This window comes from Vipera berus (assembly GCF_964194415.1).
Source record: "Vipera berus genome assembly, chromosome: 1".
Taxonomy (NCBI): domain Eukaryota; kingdom Metazoa; phylum Chordata; class Lepidosauria; order Squamata; family Viperidae; genus Vipera; species Vipera berus.
The window spans coordinates 148,705,572-148,726,431 of NC_138202.1; the positions used below are offsets into that span (position 1 = coordinate 148,705,572).

The 20,860-nt window shown below is 37.6% G+C and overlaps 1 protein-coding gene across 4 annotated transcripts in view; it reads left to right on the forward strand.

Moving 5' to 3' along the window:
- The window catches only part of GALNT13 (polypeptide N-acetylgalactosaminyltransferase 13), a 206,813-nt gene that overhangs the window by 72,328 nt on the left and 113,625 nt on the right, over positions 1-20,860 (forward strand). For all 4 annotated transcript variants that reach the window (XM_081344089.1, XM_081344091.1, XM_081344092.1 and 1 more), the window contains exon 3: positions 11,619-11,787. In XM_081344089.1, coding sequence (XP_081200215.1) covers positions 11,619-11,787 — 169 coding nt within the window. The remainder of the gene's footprint in view (positions 1-11,618; positions 11,788-20,860) is intronic.

A 20,860-nucleotide genomic window follows, 5' to 3' on the forward strand; every position in this document is an offset into this window, starting at 1 on the left:
TGATTAATTTTAAATTATATTGTATGTCTTATGTACACTGATTTTAGATTATGTATTGATTATTTTATAAATAGGAATAATCATCCTTTGCATTTTTTTTCTTCCAATATGCTAGCATTCCATTTCACGGTGGTTTGAATTCAGGCTTCCCTTTTAATAGGCTTTAAGATTAGGTGGAGTAGTGTTGCAGATATTAATAAGAAAAGAAGGAATTCCCATCAGCCATAAAAACAAACAGATTATATTCTTCCAATAAATTTACTTTAGCAAGCAATACATTTGGAATTAGAATTAAAGTCCTGAATTAAGTTACGATCTTGCGAATGAAGGCAGATATGTGTGTCCCAGGATAATGTTGCAGGAGCCAATCTGAGTCGGTCACCGGCACCAAAGTTTTATTTTTCCAAGCTTTTAGGCTCATGCTGGAGCTCATCCTCAGGGAACTTCTCTAAGTTAGGATCTTCACACCTCTTGTCGAGAATTAGCGGCCCCAATTCTCCTTAAATAAAGTTTGTCCCAGGACAACAAAATGTCAGTCTGTAAAATCTATCAGGTGAAGTTCCTCACTGCTGGAAGCGTTCCCAAGAGAGAGAGGGAGAGAGAGGGAGCAGTCATAGCTAAATATTTTAAGTTTATAGTTTAAAAATATAATTAAGAACTCTAAAGTCCTTATAGTGATCTGTGTGTAGAAGAATTTGATCTAGGTTTATTTGAGTAACATAGGGTCTTTCTTATAGAAGTATAGATTAGACAATTTGATTTTTAATGTAGACTGCGTACATTTTTTGATACATATCAAATTGATAAGAGTCTGTCTATAAGTTGTTCTCCAGCTAAATCTTTTTTAAATCTACAGGTAATCCTTAACTTACAATCACAATGGAGCCCAAAATTTCTGTTGTTAAGTGACACATTTGTTAAGTGAGTTTTGCCTCATTTTACAACCCTCCTTGCAACAATTGTTAAGTGAATCACTGCAATTGTTGTGTTAATTACAGGGTTGTTAATCTGGCTTCCCTATTGACTTTGCTTGTCAGAAGGTCACAAAAGACGATCACATGATGCTGGGACACTGCAATAGTCATAAATATGATCCAGTGGCCAAGCATCTGAATTTTAATCACATGATCATGGGGATGCTGCAAAGGTTGTAACTGTGAAAAATGGTCAAACGTCACTTGTTGCCATTACGGAAACATGGTGGGATGAAACCCACAAATGGAACACACAGCGAGAGGGATTTAACTTATTTAAAAGAAACAGACCAAACAAAAGAGGAGGTGGAGTTGCTCTCTATATAAGAAATAACTACATCTCTACAGAAATAGAGCACAACAATGATGAAAACTGTCTTGAATGCATTTGGGTCAGTATAAAAGGGGGGTGGGAATGACATTGCCATAGGTGTATATTATAGGCCACCCAACCAAACAGAGGAAATAGATGAACTTTTTGCTAATCAGCTAACTAAGGTATGTAGGAAGCACATCTCAATAGTAATGGGGGACTTTAATTACCCTGACATCAACTGGGAGACAAACTCTGTGCCAAGTGGAAGATCAAACAGATTCCTGACAAACCTAGCAGACGACTTTGCCTCCCAAAAAATAGAGAAGGAAACTAGGGGATTAGCCATATTGGACTTAATTCTCACTAACAGAGATGAAATGATAGAAAGTGTCAAAGCCACAGGAACCTTGAGGGGAAGTGATCATGCAATATTGGAATTCAACATTATGGAAGCACAAGCAATAGAACACAGTCAAACTACAGTTTTGGACTTTAAGAGAGCTAATTTCAATAAACTTAGAGAGAGCTTAGGAAGGATTCCATGGATGAGAATCCTCAAGGGGAAAACAACTCAAGAAGCTTGGGAAATTTTGAAAAGTGAGATAATAAAAGCCCAGTCTAGCACAATACCAACAAAGAAGAAAAATAACAGCTCTCAAAAGAAACCAGCATGGCTGCATAAAGAACACTCTAAATTGAAAGATAAAAAGGACAAGTATAAAAAATGGAAGGCAGAATACCAGCAAATAGCCTGAGCCTGCAAAGATGAAGTGAGGAAAGCTAAGGCTCAAAATGAACTAAGGATTGTGACCAAAGTAAAAAATAACCAAAAAAGCTTCTTTCAAAATGTAAAAAACAAGAAAAAAGTTAAGGAAATGATTGGTCCATTAGTGAGGAAAAGTGGCAAGAAGGTGACAAACAACAGGGAGAAAGCAGAACTATTTAACTCATTTTTTGCATGTCTTTACACAAAGGGAAAAAACAGTCCAACCTATCAAAAACAGTGCCATAAATAACAGAACAGAAACACAAGTTAAGATAGGCAAGAAAATGGTAAGTGAGCACCTGTCCAGCTTAGACGAGTTCAAATCACCAGGAGCAGATGGATTGCACCTCAGTGTTCTCAAGGAACTGGCATATGTGATCTCAGAACCACTGAACTATATTTTTCAAAGATCCTGGAGCACTGGGGAACTACCAGAGGACTGGAAAAGAGCTGATGTAGTTCCCATCTTCAAAAAAAGGAAAAAAAAATAGATCCAGGAAACCTCAGACTTATCAGCCCAACCTGAATACCTGGGAAGATTCTGGAAAAGATAAACAACGAATCAGCGAATACCTAGATACAAACAAAGTCATTATTAAAAGCCAACATGGGTTTGTCAAAAACAGATCATGCCAGACAAATCTTATTGCATTCTTCGACTAAGTGACAAAATTAGTGGACCAGATGAATGATGTGGATATAATTTACTTGGACTTCAATAAGACATTTGATAAAGTAGATCACAACCTACTACTTGATAAGATAGAAAAATGTGGGTTAGACAGCATCACCACCAGATGGATTCGTAGCTGGCTGACCGGCCGTACCCAGCATGTGGTCCTCAGTGGAACCGCATCTACATGGAGGGAAGTGTCTAGTGGGGTGCCCCAGGGCTCTGTTCTGGGCCCAGTGCTCTTCAACATCTTCATCAGTCTGTCTGTCTGTCTGTCTGTCTGTCTGTCTGTCTGTCTGTCTGTCTGTCTGTCTATCTATCTATCTATCTATCCATCCATCCATCCATCCATCCATCCATCCATCCATCCATCCATCCATCTATCTATCTATCTATCCTTACTGGCTTAAAATCAATTGATTTAATTATAAAAATGATTACTAGTAGATTTCTGATTTTTCCTATAAGTTTAAAATTAAATAATGATTTAAAAATTATTCCTTTTTGCTATTTAAAGCCTGTGCCTCTTGTGCTCACAACACAATGTATTCGTTCAAATTATCTGAAATTCATCATTGATTAATAATTAAAAACATGGATTGGTATAATACATTTTTAGCATGAAGGAAAAGCAAGCAACAACTGCTTTCCCCTCCCCCCTGCCTCCCTCCCCCCAACAGTTCAGCTATTCAAATATTGTGTGTTGTTTAGGCAGTGGGATATAGTCAGAGGATTTGATGGTAATGCAGATGTAGAGGAATGTGAGGTCATGCCAAAAAAATAAGTGCTGAAGAACTGTTCCTGTTGAGAGGAAATGCAGAATTTCTGTTTGGGGAGAAGTAAAGGGAAACAAAATGGCATGGTTTGGATATTTCCCCCCCCCCCCATTCTATACAATCCATAAGAATCAAGTTTAATGGACTGCAGAGCGTGCCTTTTATCATTTCTAGGACAAGGAAGCCACACTTTCCAGACAAAACAAAGATTGGGGTTTTGGTGGGGGAATAGGGAAAGCATTTCTTTTATGCCGTTATGCATAGATCCAAATGATACTTGATCAGTTGAATCTGTTGCTTTGATAGAAGTTGCAGAGTAGACAAAATTTTAGCTTTGTTCTTCTCCCATGCTGTGCCTCATACAAGGGAAAATCCATTTTCCTGATTTCAGCATCAGGCTCATTCTATGAATAGAATTTGCTGGGAGTATGAAATATTTATTCATGTAAAGTGGGTTGTTTAGAACATGGGTCACTATGTTGAGGCTGTCACATAAGACCCCTTGGCTACATTCTCGTCAGCCCCTTGCTGACAATTGCTAGTTTCTTGCGGGATTGCTAGTTTCTTGCTGCTAATAGTGGCCAAAAGCTAACTAATACAACAAAAGATGGTGCTTGACATGTTTTAGAAGAATTAGTACATTTTTTAGAAGGATTAGTACATCCATGCACGTACAATATTGTGATAATTTTTCCATAAATACTATACATTTGGGTCAAAGCATAAGCATGTCAAAAAGACTAATTCCTTAATAAAGAGCATAATCACCAATAACACTTACTTTACATTTCATATTGGTTTGTTTGATTTTATTTCTTTGTTTTCTCTGTGCATGAACCTTAACTTATTTATTATATGAGCATTTGAATTTGGTTCCCAAAGAATTTGGGAGAGTAGTGCATTCAACTGAGCTGAACTATGATTTTATAATATTTAAATTAAGTTTAGCCTTGCAACCTGGTGCCAGTTTGCCTTGCAGAGCTCCCTCCCCCAATGTATGCATATGTTGTAAATATTTTGGGGTAATTTATAGTTATTTACAGTTCATTTAGAGATGTTCCAATTTCCTACTTTTATGTTTCTTTGTGTCTCTTTTTTCCCCCTGTTTTGAGTCACTATATACTCCTGGCGATTATACGGACAAATCCTTGAGGTTTCCTGGGCAATATTTTTGGAAATAACTTGCCATTACCTTCTTTTTCCTAGGAAAAAGAAAGAATGATTGGATCAAAGTTGCCAGTTGACTTCCATAACTACTGTAAGATTCAGGTTTCCCCAATGCTAGACTAGCACGTAAATTCTTTAGCCAATCACCAGAAGGCAAAAGACAATTCTCTGGAATTTCATTATGTCCCTGCATTGTGGTGGTGTTTAAATTAAGTTTGCAAATGATTAAATAATCCCTTACATCAATGTTTCTACTTAAAATACACATTAGGTTACTTAATTGCCTAGTAATGTTTTGTCTGTACAATATAATTGTCCAAAGCATATCATTATTTGTATTCAAATTACAAAAGTGGCTATTACTAATGGAGCAATTTGGAAAGCAGTAAAGTAGTTTTAATCTAAGTATATATTTTAATCTTAGACCACTTACACTTGAATCAGTTTCTTTCTTGAACTTTGATCACCTTGTCTGTCCAGGTGCATCTATAATCCAAAACAACAAAATGCCTTTGTTACAAAGATTGACTTAGGTCCACTAGAACACAGGTCTGCAACCCGTGGCTCCGGAGCCGCATGCGGCTCTTTCAGCCGTCTCCTGCGGCTCCCGGTCTTCTGCCATGTGCAGTCCAAAAAAAAAAAAAAAGTGGGACTAAAAAAGTTCAACCAATCAATTCAAATATGCAGGGTAGGTGCATATCTCGCCTTGGCTCCACTCTTCAGTCAAACCCTGTTCTGCGCATGCACGCATGTATGCGCATGCACACATATTTTTTGCGGCTCCCAGTCTTTCCTTTTGTGAGGGAACCAGTTCCGAGTGGCTCTTTCACTGTTTCAGGTTGCTGACCCGTGCACTAGAAGATCTAAACTTGAAAGAGGAAAAAAATAGAATAGATTCTTACAGACCTTTGTATCAAGAAATCACTGGAATTTGGACTTCTGGTTAGGCATCATGGTGTGATGGGTGCAGGAAGGTGGAGCTCCATCTTCCACATTCGATTTCACCCCGCTGGGGACCCTAAAAAGGGTTGAAAATTGCCCCGGAGAGGTGACGAAGAAGGAGGGGACCCTCGTTGATCACAGAGGGGCGGTGTCCCTTCTGCTGGATCCGAGGAAGTCCTCCAAACCAGTGGGGGAAAGACTAGCTACATTCGTGTGGCCAGTAAGAAGCTGCTGACAACTGAAGATAAGCACTAACTAGCAATTTTTGAGCAACGTGGATGACCTTAATACTACTTTCCTGGAAAAAAGAATGCTCAAAGCAAAGAATTCTCCCCAATGAGAGAGGGAAGGGAAGTTTTTGCCCTGCTCCCTCAGGAAAATAAAAGCAGCGAATTAATTGCTTTGGGGGAAAATAGAGAAAACTACAAGATCAATTTGGAATTAGTATAGATATGTAGCTTTGAAATTTGGGGACTAAAAGTACCTTTGAGATTTTTGTTTTTAGAAAAGATATTTGAAAGTCTGTAAAATAGGCTTGGATTTGGAAATTTGGAAGACAGTGTCAACGACATCTAGTTGTGAATCATGGCACTACAATTTATTATACTTAAAGGAAACTTGGCTTGAAGCCCGGACTTAGATAAGACTCTTTGTTTTCCTGGAAACTTTCACTTTTACAGACTGCAGCTGGGAAAAGGGAAAAAAACTGTTGGGCTGCTTATCTGTGTTCGGGACCCTCTTGAACTATAAAAACTACATACAAAAACAAAATGAGTGTTCCATACTTAGCCGCAAATGGTAAAAAACCATCTTTAACACTTGTCTCCGAAGCCCTCAGCTTGATATACCAACAGGAAAATGTTAATGAATCTCAGAAAGAAATTCTATGTTGAAGTCAATCCAAGAGACAATTGTTTTATTTCATGATGAGACTAAAAATAATGCAAATGAGATAGAAACAATTTTTTAACCTAAACTTAAAATTCCAGAGAATGACTACAAAGAAGGAACTAGTAACCCAGAAAACAGAAGGGAAATTAGAAGAAATGGATCCAAAGATGGAGGACCTAAAGGAAGGAATTAACAGACAGATACAGACAAATGAAAAATTAGGAGATGCAGTGATAACACCGGAAATGGAAAAGATATCTTACTTGTCAAGATCTCAGAACACATTTGAGGATAAGGAAGAAGAGCTGACCGAATGGATGATAAACCTGTTAGGAGAAATGCTGAATATTGATGAACAAGAAATTACAAAAAAAAAAACCTGAAGGAGAAGGATGGAGGCTCTTTAATGAATATAAATGGGTTGAGCATTCTTCCAAAAATACTTCAATCAAATTTTCTTCCTCATTCCAAACAATATATACAAAAACAGAGGAAGAATTACTTGAGGATTCAAATGCACTGACTTGGAAAGTTATTTGGCAAAGGAAGAAAGCTAGAGTAAGACTGAAGAAAATGGAGGTTTTGACCTATTAGATGGGATATTATACTATTAAACAGATGTTTGAATATGGTTAAAAAATAGATAACTGTTAGAAATAAAAGTATTATAATTAGAAGGATAGGATTTGTAAGTAGAATATTATACTTTGTTATAAGATGGGAAATATGAAAATTCTAAAAGGGTTTGAATAAGGGAAGCTTTTGGTTACCCAAATATAATTTATTATGAGAAAATTATAAGCGATGGAGATATTTTGAACATTAATGGGAAATATTTTTTTAAAAAAAAAGCAGGAAAAACAGGATATTGATTGAACAAATCGATTTTAAGTGCAAATACAATTGAGATGTGTTCTGGCTAGAAAAGATTATAAACTGACACTATCGATCTTATGTATCATACCAGAAAAATGTGACGAAAATGTCTGTATTTAATTGTATATGCATTAACAGTAGCAAGAATTGTATTTGCCCAATGTGGGAAAATGTATACCACCGGAAGAAGAGAGGATCAAGGAAGCACTGGATGGTGTAGTATTGGAACTAGACTGAAAAGTTAATATGTACCAGTGAATTACCAATGGACCCAGACAACACGTTGTTTATTGTGTGTGTGTGTGTACATATGTGTTTCTGCGTGTGTGTGTGTGTTGCCACTTTCTCAAGGTCCTAGTTGCTGTTTCAGATTCCATGTCAGAAGAATGATATGCTCTGTATTACAGTTCTATACTAGAATACTGAAAAATGGAGATGCTGGATTAACAGATTATGAAAAAAAGTTATTTGAGCAGAGACTCCTTAGTCTTGAAGGATTAAAAAAGTATGGGAGAATTTACTGCATCCAAGCACCTCACTTAATTTGCCTAAGTTTACTTTTCATGTGACTGTCTGATTCCAGTATTTTCTAGGCAGCCAAGGAATAACATTGCTGGATGATGCAAAGATTTGTTTGTTTGTTTGTTTGTTTAGCTGTTCTGTTAAGGTTTTCTTTTCTTCTTTCTAAAAGAGGAATACAGCAGCAGTAAAACAAATTATGGTTTTTCCAGTAGAGTGCTGTAACTTTTCTGTACGATCATATAAATTTCTGCTCTGGAGTTATGTGAGTATCTGAAGGGAGGCACAGAGTTCAAATGGTTAATCTGTGGCAGGCATATGAAAAAATGGTTTGAAAAAAAGACTATAGTGACAGTTTTGGTTGCAATCTCATTAGACCTTTCTTGATAATTTGAGCAGTCAATGTGGATGTACCTGACATGATCGGTCAACTAAATATATGGAGATGTGAACTTGGGTATTAGCTGATAAGGGAAAACAAAATCCTACTGTTAATGATAATTTAATTCTAATTTTTGAGTATGCGATTGTTTCTGTCACAGAAGATCTCAAAGTACAACAGGATGATAGGCTAAAACAGAAATATTCTCCTTAATTCAACTTGGGAATTAGGTATAAGCAGGTCTTTTTTTGTAAAAAAGGTGCCGGAACTCACACACGTCACACAACCTGCCTTGCCTACCCTACAAGGTTCCATCCAAAAAAGGTGCCGGAACTCCGTTCTGAGTGTTCTATGAGAAAAAAAGCCCTGGGTATAAGTAATTTCTTTTGGGATACTGGCATGTCCACACCAGGATTTCCATTATGAATGAATTTCTTCTTATAAGGACACCCATGAGGGTATTCATGCAATCAAGGTAGAAAAGTAAATGTTGATAACATCTAGCGTTGCTTTGAGTTTCCTCCGGACGTATTGAAACCAAAGCTTGTTCAGTCGTTCTGGCAAATCAGTGTAACTATTATCTAGACAGGTTTTCCTTTCTGAAGAAAACAGAATGGCTGAAGCTTTTCTTCTTCATAGCAATCAAAGATTTCCCTTGATTGTTATTTTTAGCTGCAAGCACTTTGTTTCATCCAAGTTCTGAGAAATTTGCTATCAATAGATGAAGAATTGAACAGTTGTTTGGTAAAGCTTGGAAGTAAAATCCCACAAACTCTGTAACTGCTGTAGTAATCTTTTAAGGGGATTTCATGTTGGTGTGGTAGTTAAGACACTGAGCTAAAAACCAGGAAATCACAAGTTCTAGTTCCACCAAAGGCATGAAGCCGGCTGTATGACCTTGGGCCAGTCACTCACACTTAGCTCCAAGAAGCACACAGTGACAAATCATTTCTGAAAAATCTTGTTAAGAAAACTACTGGTTCCAGTCCAGGCAGTTGCCAGCAGTTAACAAAGGTAGGCACATACACACACTCAAAAACACACACACACACACACACACACACACACACACACACACAAAAACACACACACTCTACAATGATTTTATATGGCTTTTCATATTGGCTTCCCTTCATATATTCTTTTTCTACTGTTTTGAGTAGAGTTTAAAAATGTGCACATTCAGTTCCACAGTTGTATCAGAATAGCTTATCAGGGCAAGAAATACTTGCGGCAGTACTAATGTATTATATGCTTTGTCTACATCTCTGATATTGAACATGTACGTTGGTCAAGTAGGAGCAACATCAGATTATTGCAATTATTCCTTCTGTTTGAAGTTCCAGCAAGCCCACAGTATATTCCATCTCTCTCTCAAATAATAGATTCTGTGCCCACAGTGCATATGTAATGGACTTCTCAAGATCCAGGAAAGGGGATGGCAGTTTGCAAGATATTAAGGATCAGGACATCAGAGAAAGCAGCAGCAGCTTCTCCACTGCTGCAGTTTGCAAGAGGATTGACGAATCCCAGCCCACATAAAGTTAACTGATAAATGGGTTGCTAAAGTATGCATAAATAGTTTCTAAAATTCTGTGACCTAGTCCTGTTTTTTCTTTCAATTAAAACTGGCTTATAAATCTCTGTGAGAATCTAACCTTTTTAGCTGCAAGAAGTTGCTAAAGGCTTGACAGCACAATCCATTTTACTGATCTGTTGGTTTCTGATTCTTGCTGCCCATTTTTTTGCTTAAAGGTCTAATTCCCTCCCCCCCTCCTTTTTATAAACTGTATATCACAATCATATTGATAGTGCCCAGCCTTAGGATAATCTGGAAAGGAAGTTTCATTCTTCTTTCTCTAAAAAAATGGAAGCTGGATAGAAATGTGAGATAGCCTGTATAGTGTAATACAGAATACACGTTGGTCACACTACCAGCATGAGTAGTGGAAAGTTTGAACCAGTTAAAAGTGGAATTCAAAATGGACAACTTCAACAATGTGTTTACAATGGTATAATGGTAGTAGTTAAGCTAAGATAACAGGTTCATTCCGAACAGCTTCTCTTTTATTGCGAGTCCCTTGGACTGCAAGGCGATCAAACCGGTCAGTCCTAGAGGAGATCAACCCTGACTGCTCTTTAGAAGGCCAGATCCTGAAGTTGAAACTCAAATACTTTGGCCACCTAATGAGAAGGAAGGACTCACTGGAGAAGAGCCTAATGCTGGGAAAGACTGAGGGCAAGAGAAGAAGGGGACGACAGAGAATGAGGTGGCTGGATGGAGTCACTGAAGCAGTAGGCGTGAGCTTAAAGGGAGTCCAGAAGATGGTAGAGGACAGGAAGGCCTGGAGGAACATTGTCCATGGAGTCGCGATGGGTCGGACACGACTTCACAGCTAACAACAACAACAACAAAGATATAGTTAATTTTCTCACGATCTCCAATTATCGCTCTGATCAGTTTAGTAGGCCCTGAGGTAGAGCGACCGATAATTTAAGCTTTCTCAACCAGCACATTCTCCTTGGCTGCTTTAATAAACTAAAATCAACAAACACCAAGAAATCTTGACTCTTCAAGATCTCCAGAATTTTTGATTGTTATCATTAGGAATACAGTATGAAGAACTAAATAATTGGCATGTGCCAATCATTACTAAAAGAAGGAATTCTCCATTTCTTTTAGGGCATTCCATTTCAGCTATGTATAGGTGTGATTCCTTCTGCTGCTCTTACATTATGTACTTTAATCTCCCCTGTTTGATTAGGACCTTTAGAGCAGATTCCTGAAGAATCCTGCCTGAAAGCGTTCTCTTTCAGACAAATGTTAGACGAGAGCTGTTAGGTTTGTGTGTAGGATAGAAGCGTCACCTTTAATCTTACTTAGGACTGATACACAGGGCTTTTTTTCTCATAGAATGCTCAGAACGGAGTTCCGGCACCTTTTTTGGATGGAACCTTGTAGGGTAGGCAAGGCGGGTTGTATGACATGTGTGAGTTCCGGCACCTTTTTCTTATACAAAAAAAGCACTGCTGATACATGTCTGCGTGATTATGGCAAGGATAATATTGAGATCATAGAATATACAGTGAGAATGAACTGTTATAAATTATTTAGCATGATTTCCCCAAAGGTGGGTATTTCTCAGATTTTGATTTTCAGATGAACTATTAATTCCCATGTTTTCACGAAATGTAAATTTGAAAGTCAGAATCCACAAGCAAAATAAAAATGCCCCGTAGCTTATGGATTCTGGATTCCAAAAAATATAACAGAAGTGATGAGAACCATCAGGATGATTTAAAAACATACATTTTTTTTATTATCTCCTTTTGCAGCTGTTATGTCAAGAAGCCAAGAAGGACCAGGAGAGATGGGAAAAGCAGTTCTCATTCCCAAGGATGATCAGGAAAAAATGAAAGAGCTTTTTAAAATCAACCAATTTAATCTTATGGCCAGCGACATGATTGCATTCAATCGAAGTTTGCCTGATGTAAGATTAGAAGGGTGAGTTGATGTATAAATCTTGGCATTTAAATGCTTTTTAATATATTTCCATATTTGGTTATATCAAAATCAATCCATTTGAGCTCATGGGAATTCTGGGCAATCATGCTGTGAAATGTTACATAAATGTTTTGAATTTCATAACTGTGGTATTGGCATATTTACCATGTATGAAGCATGATATATCCATGGGGCGGGGGTGGGTGGGGAACATGAGCTGGGTATCAAAGCCTGGTCTGAATCTTGTGCAACAAGAAACGAATGAATGAATAATATTGAATTCAAGCACAAGATTGCCAGATAGAAATTGCTAGTACTATATGTCTGGAAAAAAAACAAGCATTAGGCATATGAATAGAGTTGCTCAGAAAATGCATATCTGCAGGTATAAAAGCTAGATAAACTAGGGAAAATATGTTGTTTATAGAATTGTGACAGATAGGCTGTCTTTTAGGAGATAAGGAAACCTGCAGGGAAATTATTGATGGAAATGAATGTAAATATTTCATATGGATTCGGAGTGCAGCGCAGGTATACGAAGCTGGAAATGGTAATGAGAATGTGTGTTGATTATCTAAACTGATAGGGGGACAGGGGGAGACAGGTTCCTGTTGGTGTGTTTTGTACTTTGTGCTTCCGCTGGCACAATGATAGAATGCAGATGAGTACCTAGACTCTGTTGAATATTTGGAAGAGAAAATAGATATGGGCGAACAGTACCTCTAAAATTAACTAACCTGTCAAAGTTCTGCTTTATATTTGAAAGATGTTTTCTGGAAAGTGGTTTAAATGCCTTCGGTTTTGAAGTCTTTTCCTACTCCGTCTCTGTGGTTGCTATAATGGCCTTGCCTTTGCTGATGCTTTTCACCTAGAAGAGGCCTCTGCTATAACAACTGCACGTTTCCATGCTTTTGATATTAAGAAATACTGCTTCTCCTGCTACTGCTCTTACAATGGTGGGAGCTCTGCATTTGCACTTAAATTGTTCTAAATACTGAAACATTATTACTGAAGATAAATGTTTATAGAATAAGGGATTGGCTATGCTGAACAGCAGAGACTCTAAAAATATTTCTATAAATGTGAAATCCAAGGCCAGTGTAACGTGATGGGTCCATTGTACAATCTGAAGTGTAGTATCAGTATTGTCAAGCAAAGCAATAGCCCTCTTTGCCACAGGCTATTCTTATATAAGATCAAAGTACTTGATCCCATCCATAGCTCTTGAGTTGTATAAACAACTAACAGACAAATAAAGAAAAATACAGAGTCCTCGGTTACAGTTATTCCATTTCTAAACAGCTTCACCCTGGGTGACTAATTGATGGTATTTTGCTTCTGTCTTGTAGCCTTTATTTTTTTACATTTTAGTTTTAACCTAATAACACAGGATTTTAAGAGTGAAAGGTAAATATATGTAGCGGTTACCTTCCATTTCATCCTGGATGCTTTGTGGCAGCAAGGTGATATTCTATTCATATTTTATTTCCTTTTTTAAAAAAAATCCATGTTTTGATGTTTCCAAAACCAGGTATTGGGACAAAGGGTACTATTCAGTAGGTAGAGATGGATTTGCCAGATGGAAGCTTTTCTAGATCTGAAATGCATCACTTTGCAGCCTTCACCCAAAAAGTGGTTGAAGTAGCTCTGAGTAGTGTGCTTGTGAAACTCTTTCGGCAGTGGTGGCATTTTTGTATATGGGAAAGGATTGTTTTGGATGCTTCAAGTTTCTTTTTTTAATTAGTAATTTTATTTAAAATTACAATAAAAAAGAGAAAGTAATGCAAACTAAAAAGAAAAAAAAGAAAATGCAGAAAAGAAAAAATGGAAACAAAAATAGAAGGAAAAAAATAAGAACATAATAAAAACATGTATATATATATATATATATATAAGAGATCACGTTCCCCTTCATTACATGTCTACTCTAAACCATTTTAGAAACTTGCCACCTTCTCTTAAAATATAACAAATGATCTCTTCTTCCCATGTCCCCTTATCTGTAAACAAATAATATCCTAGAATTTGAGTTCTTTTCATTTTTTTTCTTGTCCCTTCTCACTAAACCCTTTAAAGCTTTGACAGGTCTCTTTTGTAAATCCAATATAGGAAAGTTATTCAAGTTGCTGTTTTGGTTTGTTATTTTCTATCTTCCTTTTAATTATTGGACGTCAGCCAATTTCATTTATGTGTCCATTGTGGTGTTTTTCTATATCATTGTAGCCTGTCATTTTAAAATCAACTTTCAGAACATTCTCACTTTTATCTAGTAAAACCTGTTCCTCTTTAATAACACCTTTTAAATGCAGTCTTCTATAGAATCAGACACTCTTAAAATTAACTTCTGTGTCCATTGTTCAAAAATATCCTTTGATATGTCCAGTGTTAAAGTATTATGCTCCGTTCTGTATTAGTAAGTTCAATATAAGTGTTCTCCTCGAATTGTAATTCTGTTTTATTTGTAATTGTTTTAATTGTCATTCTGTTTTAATTCTGTTTTTGAAGTGTAATTTCAAATTTGTTATTCATTTAATGATACTTGAAAGAAAAGCATTTTTCCATGGGAAGGATTAGTCCATTTGTAACTTTCCAAAATCCAAGTTCTAAATACCCTTTTCGCTGTTTATTCCAAAAGAACTTTATAAGTCATTAAACTTGTATTTCAAACTTCTTTCACTTAGGATTAAAGGAAACTGCTGTGGTCTTGAAAAACTTCTATTCAAAGGTTCCTAATAGCTGCAAAGCAGTTAACAAGCAATTTCTGAAAGCAGTTACAAAAGAGTTGTGTCCTTTTGAGGGTGTCAACCAAGGTTGAGCAGAAAGATTGTCTTCCAGAGCTCTAAATGTCTAATCTTGCTAGAGACTGCTGTCTTGTGGTGTCTTTATAAGGAGCAATTCCCTGGAGCACTTATGGACAATCTCAATTCCTCTCCTTGTCCAGCTCTTCATTCTGCTGCAGTCATCGATTCCATTAAAATCTGAGCCTTCCTCAGTTCACCATTTCTTTCTCCTAAAGTCCCCAGATTTTTTTTTCTTTTTCAGTTTCACTGTTTTTTTAAATTACGCCACTAGAGTGGTTCTGAGGACAGACAGCCTCTAATATTAATGTAATTTGTTTGGTATTATCTTAGTGTGATATATGAATTTAGGCAATACAATTGCAAATCTTGATCTACGGCATAATATTATCTAGGAAGCAGGCCAGCATCATAATTTGTGATTTGACAACCAAATTATGATTAAAATAAAATAAAATGAAAAGTGAAACCAACTACTGCAAATACAGGTAGTCCTCGAGTTACGAATGTAATGAGCCTGCCAATTACATTCATAACCTGAGGATTTGTGGGAGTGAATCATATAAACGTGAAAACTCCCTGCTTTTGCCCACGCATTCACTAATTGAATGCATGAGTTCTTAAGTCCTCAGGGTGGAGAAGGCCATGGAGGGGCCTAGTGATGGAACAGATCACCCAAGGACTCTCCCAACCCACTGAAATACCTTATCCTCCCCACAATTGCTTCCCCCTCCATCCTGCTGTGACAGGTCTCACTTACTTGTGAAGATCTAGTGAGCTGTCTCCTCTCTGTCATGGTTTGCCTGCTCCTGGCGCTCCAAAAGGCGAACAGAACGAGCACTCTGTTCTCTGCTTGCAGTCTCCCTCTAGGCTCCAATGGTCTTTGCAAAAAGCCTTCCTACCAAAGACAGGGCCTGGGAAGAATGCACCGTTCCTTATCGGGCTCCATTGTTGCCAGGAAAGGCTTTTTGCAAAGGCTTGCTGAAGCCTACAGGGAGATTGTGTCTCTCTGGGCTCTGATCGTCTTTGCAAAAAGCCTTTGCTGACAAGAATGGCACCCGGAAGGGACGTGGTGGCCCTTCCTGGGCTCCATTTTTAGCGGTAAGGGCTTTTTTTAAAGATGACCAGAGCCTACAGGGATGCAGTCTTTCTGCAGGCTTTGGCAAGAAAATGGCTAACGGAGGTAAGAGCTGAAGGATCGAAGCCTTCCTTCCATTTGCAAAGCCTCTTGCAGCAGATCTGGTCCAGGCCTCAATTCGCAGAGAACAGAGGCCTAAAGTAGTGTGAGATCATACGAGATCAGTAGCACAAGATCTTGCACTCGTGATCTTGCGGTACATGCGCCAAAGGCCTGAAGCAACAAAGTAGTTAAAGAAATTTCAGCAGAGAGGAAACAGCTCACTAGATCTTCGCAAGGTAAGTGAGTCTTCACAGGCCCAGTACGTCTGGAGACCTGGGGGAGGGCGGAAATAGATCGGGCGAATGTTGCAAATTCTCTGTGGTCGTTCATAAGGATGAATAACTGCCGTGCTGCAACATTCATAACTTTGGGACTGTGTCCTACGTACTTGGTGTGTGTGTGTGTGTGTGTGTGTGTGTGTGTGTGTGTGTGTGTGTGTGTTGTAACTTCAAAGAGTCGCTAAGTGATCTGTTGTAACTTGAGGATTACTATAGATAAATAGTAAGCTGTGTAGCATTAAATATATTAGCACCATCTGTTTATTTATTTGAAACTTTATCCCATCTTTCAGATGTTTAGGTTTTTCTCTCTCCAAAAATTAGTCTTTTAAATGCAGATTAAAAGCGGTAATAAAAGTTACACAATCCTTAATATAAGGTTTTTAAAGACCTGTGTTTGGAAAGGAGAGATTTCCACTTAATCCACCCAGAGTTTGATATGAGTGGGTATCTAATGAAAATAAATAAAATAAAATAAAATAAATAAATAAATAAATAATCCCTTTCTTTCAATAGAAATTTCCCTTAGGTGCTGTAGAAAACACACAATGCAGTATATATGAAATAAATACAAAATGAGATTAAATGAGAATGTGGGCAGGGACTGTTGAGAAACAGACTAACTGAATGTGTAACAGAATAAAATTATCCAAACTTTAAGAAGGCTCTTATCCAAACTTTTTGAGGCTCTGAATATAAAACTCTACAATATGCATGTTATTACTACATTATATCATGCAAATGTTGGGTGGATCTATATTCTATCACCATAAATTGAGTAGATCAAATGAGATTCTCTTTACTCAAATGGTCAGAAGACTATGAGAAATGAGCCAAGAAGTCACAAAACAATAGAATGGGTTCCTTGCTTAATATCTGGTGTCAGTTTAATGTTCTTACATAGTGACAGGTTCAAGGGCAGAAATACAGGCTTTGTCTTCTATAAGAAAGATATCTGATGTTGTGTAAATAAACATTCACTTAATTGTAAAGTATATCAAAAGAGCTGTTGTATTTCCAAAGGGCAACTCAACATCAAGTGTGTGTCAGTTCTGGATAAAACAAAGCAAACAACAAATAAAGCCATCTGCTATCAAGTTCGCAGTTCCATGCCACTGTTTTTTCTTTCTTTCTTTCTTTCCAGAAATATGGTATCTTGCAAAGTATTGATTTCAATCCCTATTCTTTGCAATGGCATTCGTCATTAAAGGAAATTCTTATATCTCTAATTCCTCTAAGGGCAAATTATGAACCAAACAGCCCTGAATATTGCCAACGGAACTTTCATTTTCTCTTCTTCATTTGCAAGATAGGAATAATTAACTATCTTGTATACATTTCAGAAGCACCATTTAAAATTATAATTATTATTTCCAGCCTAGGATTGTGACAATCGGGAACCAATCCATAGGCTATACCAACGAAGTGTTTGAAGATGTTGCATAATATAGGATTCATTTAGGTTTCCCCCCCCTCTAAAATTGGACTTTAAAAAAAAAGTTAATGGCTGTAATAAAAGTCATGCAATCCTTATTATAGGGCTTTTAAAGACCTGCATTTGAAAAGGAGAGACTTCCATTATTTCCCTCCCCCTGCCCCCCACACTTTTAAATCCTCCCTGTGTGTTGGGAAAAAGTTGTTATTGAACCTCATTGGCAGCAGAGTGTACCTTGTGAAATGAGTGTTACTTTTTTTCTGACTTAATGGTGCAAGGCTGTCCAACCATGAAATTGCTTTCTTCATGTAGTTTAGCTTCTGTTTGCATGGACAGCTTCAGCTAAGAAAACTTAAGAGCAAGAGTGAAGGCAGCAACTTCAAGAGCCAGTTGACATTAGGGAAAATTGGGGCACCAGAATAACTCATTAGCCTAATCAGTCAGTCATATATAAAAAGCAAGGCTGTTTGTTTTTCGGCATTGCTCAACTGCCTCTGGTAAACTGCAGAAATAGTCATATGACAACAATTTACAGTGTTAATACTTAAATAATTCAAATAATTGAAAAATATAATATGCTATCATAACATTCCTATGTGTAGTTGTTCTGTGCATAATTGATTCTTTCTGGAACATACACAAGATGCTCCATAAAAAGCCAGTTTGGTCTAGTGGTTAAGACACCTGGCTAGAAACCAAGAAATGGTGACTTCTAGTCCTGCCGTAGGTATAAAAGCCAGGACACTTATCTCTCAGCCCAATTCACCTCACAATGCTGTTATTATGGGGGGAAATAGGAGGAGGAAGCAGGGTTATGTATGTTCGCCCCTTAAGTTACTTATAAAGTAATCCAGGAAGGATAAAAATCTAATGATGATATCCTTCAATAGCCTTGATTTCTCTTACTTTTCATCATGGTTACCTTTTCTGAATTGACTAACTTCTTTCCACCTCACCATTACATTCAAAAGAAAATAATTTTAACTATCTTCCTTCATCACAACATTTGTACATTGATCCTGTAATTGGGGTGGGACAAAAATTAATATTTAGAGAAGTAGATGAGCACATTTAGAACTCTCTTCTAGGAGGTAACCAGGCTGAGCCTGAGGGAGGGATCAAATGTGTCATAAGTCACCACTTCCTGTGTGCCCGCAAGAGACCTAAGTCCAGCCCACCTCGAATGCCTTAATTCCCGCTCATTTCCCTTGTCTGTTAGTAGCTCAGATTTTTGTAGAGAGCTTAAGCATGCAATAAATCTTTATACTCATTTGAACTGCCTGAATGAATCTCCTGATTTTTCTGGCGCTTGACATCTCTTTGTGAATTGTACAAGAAAGAATGGGAAATTATGTCATCCACTTGTACATGCCATAGGTAGAATATTAAGAACAAAAAACATTTCTATATCAAATAATTCTAGCAGAAGTTTGATCTATTCAGTTGCAGAAGGAAGAGTTGTTGGGGCATGTTAGAAAAAAATGTGATTTTATAACAAGCTCTTCTCTCTAGCCTACCTATTATATTTCAAAACTGTAGAAAGGTATGATTTTCACTACCTTGGAATTGGTGTCAGAACAAAAGTGGTGAATATGAATTTGCCTTCAACTAGAATAATTATATGAGGTGCAAGATATGTATCTTGGATATGTATCAGTATATTACATAGCTCTCCTAAGTGATGGAACTACGAGATGCAGGCAATACTACACTCAAGATACCATCTAGATTAGTAGTCCCCATGCTTGGTGACCCAGCCGGGGAGGGGGGAAGAGGGGAACCAGGCCATGTGAGCATTGGGCTGGCACGCACATGCATGCACAAGCAGCTCAACTTCTGCAGGTTGAGCTGCGTACACATGCATATGCATATTGGCCTGCCACTCACACTAGTTGTGCTGGGTGTGCGTGCGTGCACGTTGGCTGCCACTCACATGGCCTGGTTGCAAATAGGCTGTGGCCTGGGAGCGGGCTGCTGCGCACAGATTGGGGACCCCTGATCTAGATTATGGATCCTAGCTGCATAGAACATGACCATAAAACTGGTCATTGGAACTCTTGTGGTTTATTGACCAAAATGTGCTGTCCTTACCATTAGCAAGAAATGTTGCGAGTGGTATGGGTGTAGGTAAGATCAGCAACTTAGTTTATATCTTCTCTATATTACTTAAAAGCATTATGTCAAAGTCTTGATTAACCCAAGCTTTAATGGGCATCAGAGGTCAATATTTACTGGCCCATCTGTGTATAATAGATCTGGAAATGAGGTCTGATACTGTGGAATGCATGGAGGAAGTAAAGATCAAAACAAAATGAATGCCAAAGAATTGGTTGTTGCAAAAGTAGGAATGAGTCCTCAGGGAGAAGGGCGGCATATAAATTTAAATAGATAGATAGATAGATAGATAGATAGATAGATAGATAGATAGATAGATAGATAGATAGATAGTAGACAGTAAATAGCAACATATTGAAATAAAAACATACAGATATATAAGCAATCACTTTTCGTAGCTTAAAAATCTGACTTGTTACAGAATTATTGTTTTAATTCTTGCTTTGGTATTCTTGACAGAAATCCAATTTTTGGAGGAAAATGAACTCAGCACACCTGTTACCTGCTTTGTGAAATATACTGCTCAGAAAAATAAAGGGAACAGAAAATAAGACATCCTACTATTAAATACAGTACATTGTGTTGTTTAAGTGTTCCCTTTATTTTTTTGAGCAGTATACAACCTTGAAAATTATGTCACACCTATTAGCAAACTCTGAGACAGGGAGGGAAAGCTGAGAATGATGCAGAAATTTGCTGCTTTACTAATTCCTGCTAACTTAAATTTCTGAATCTTAAAATACATTTCTTTATATTATTCCTAGGTCACCTAGCTCCCAACGAGTCAGCTTAAAAATAAAAGTAGGAAAGATACAAAAGATCATGAACAGCCCATGATTATACCTATAGCCCATAAAAAGAACTAATGTATTATTGGATCACTGAATCATCTCATTAGGTAGGCTTTCTCCTAATTTCATTAAAACATATAGGTACTCCTTAACTCATGACTGTAATGGAGCCTGCCATTACAATCACGAGTCGTGACAGTTGTTAAGCGAGGTGACCATGTGTTTCCCTTGCTTAATTAACTTTACTCCTGGTCTCCTGATGTGGTTGTAAAGTCCCAAGGCCTCTTCCACCCCGAGTCACCCCATGCTCTGCTTCCTGCTCCTTGGAGTCTCTGTAGGCCTTGGGCTTGTTTCCCACCCTACCAGGCAATAGACCAGGGGTCTTCAAACTTGCCTGGCTGAGGAATTCTGGGAGTTGAAGTCCACAAGTCATAAAAGGACCAAGTTTGAAGACCCCTGCAATAGACTCTCCCCCC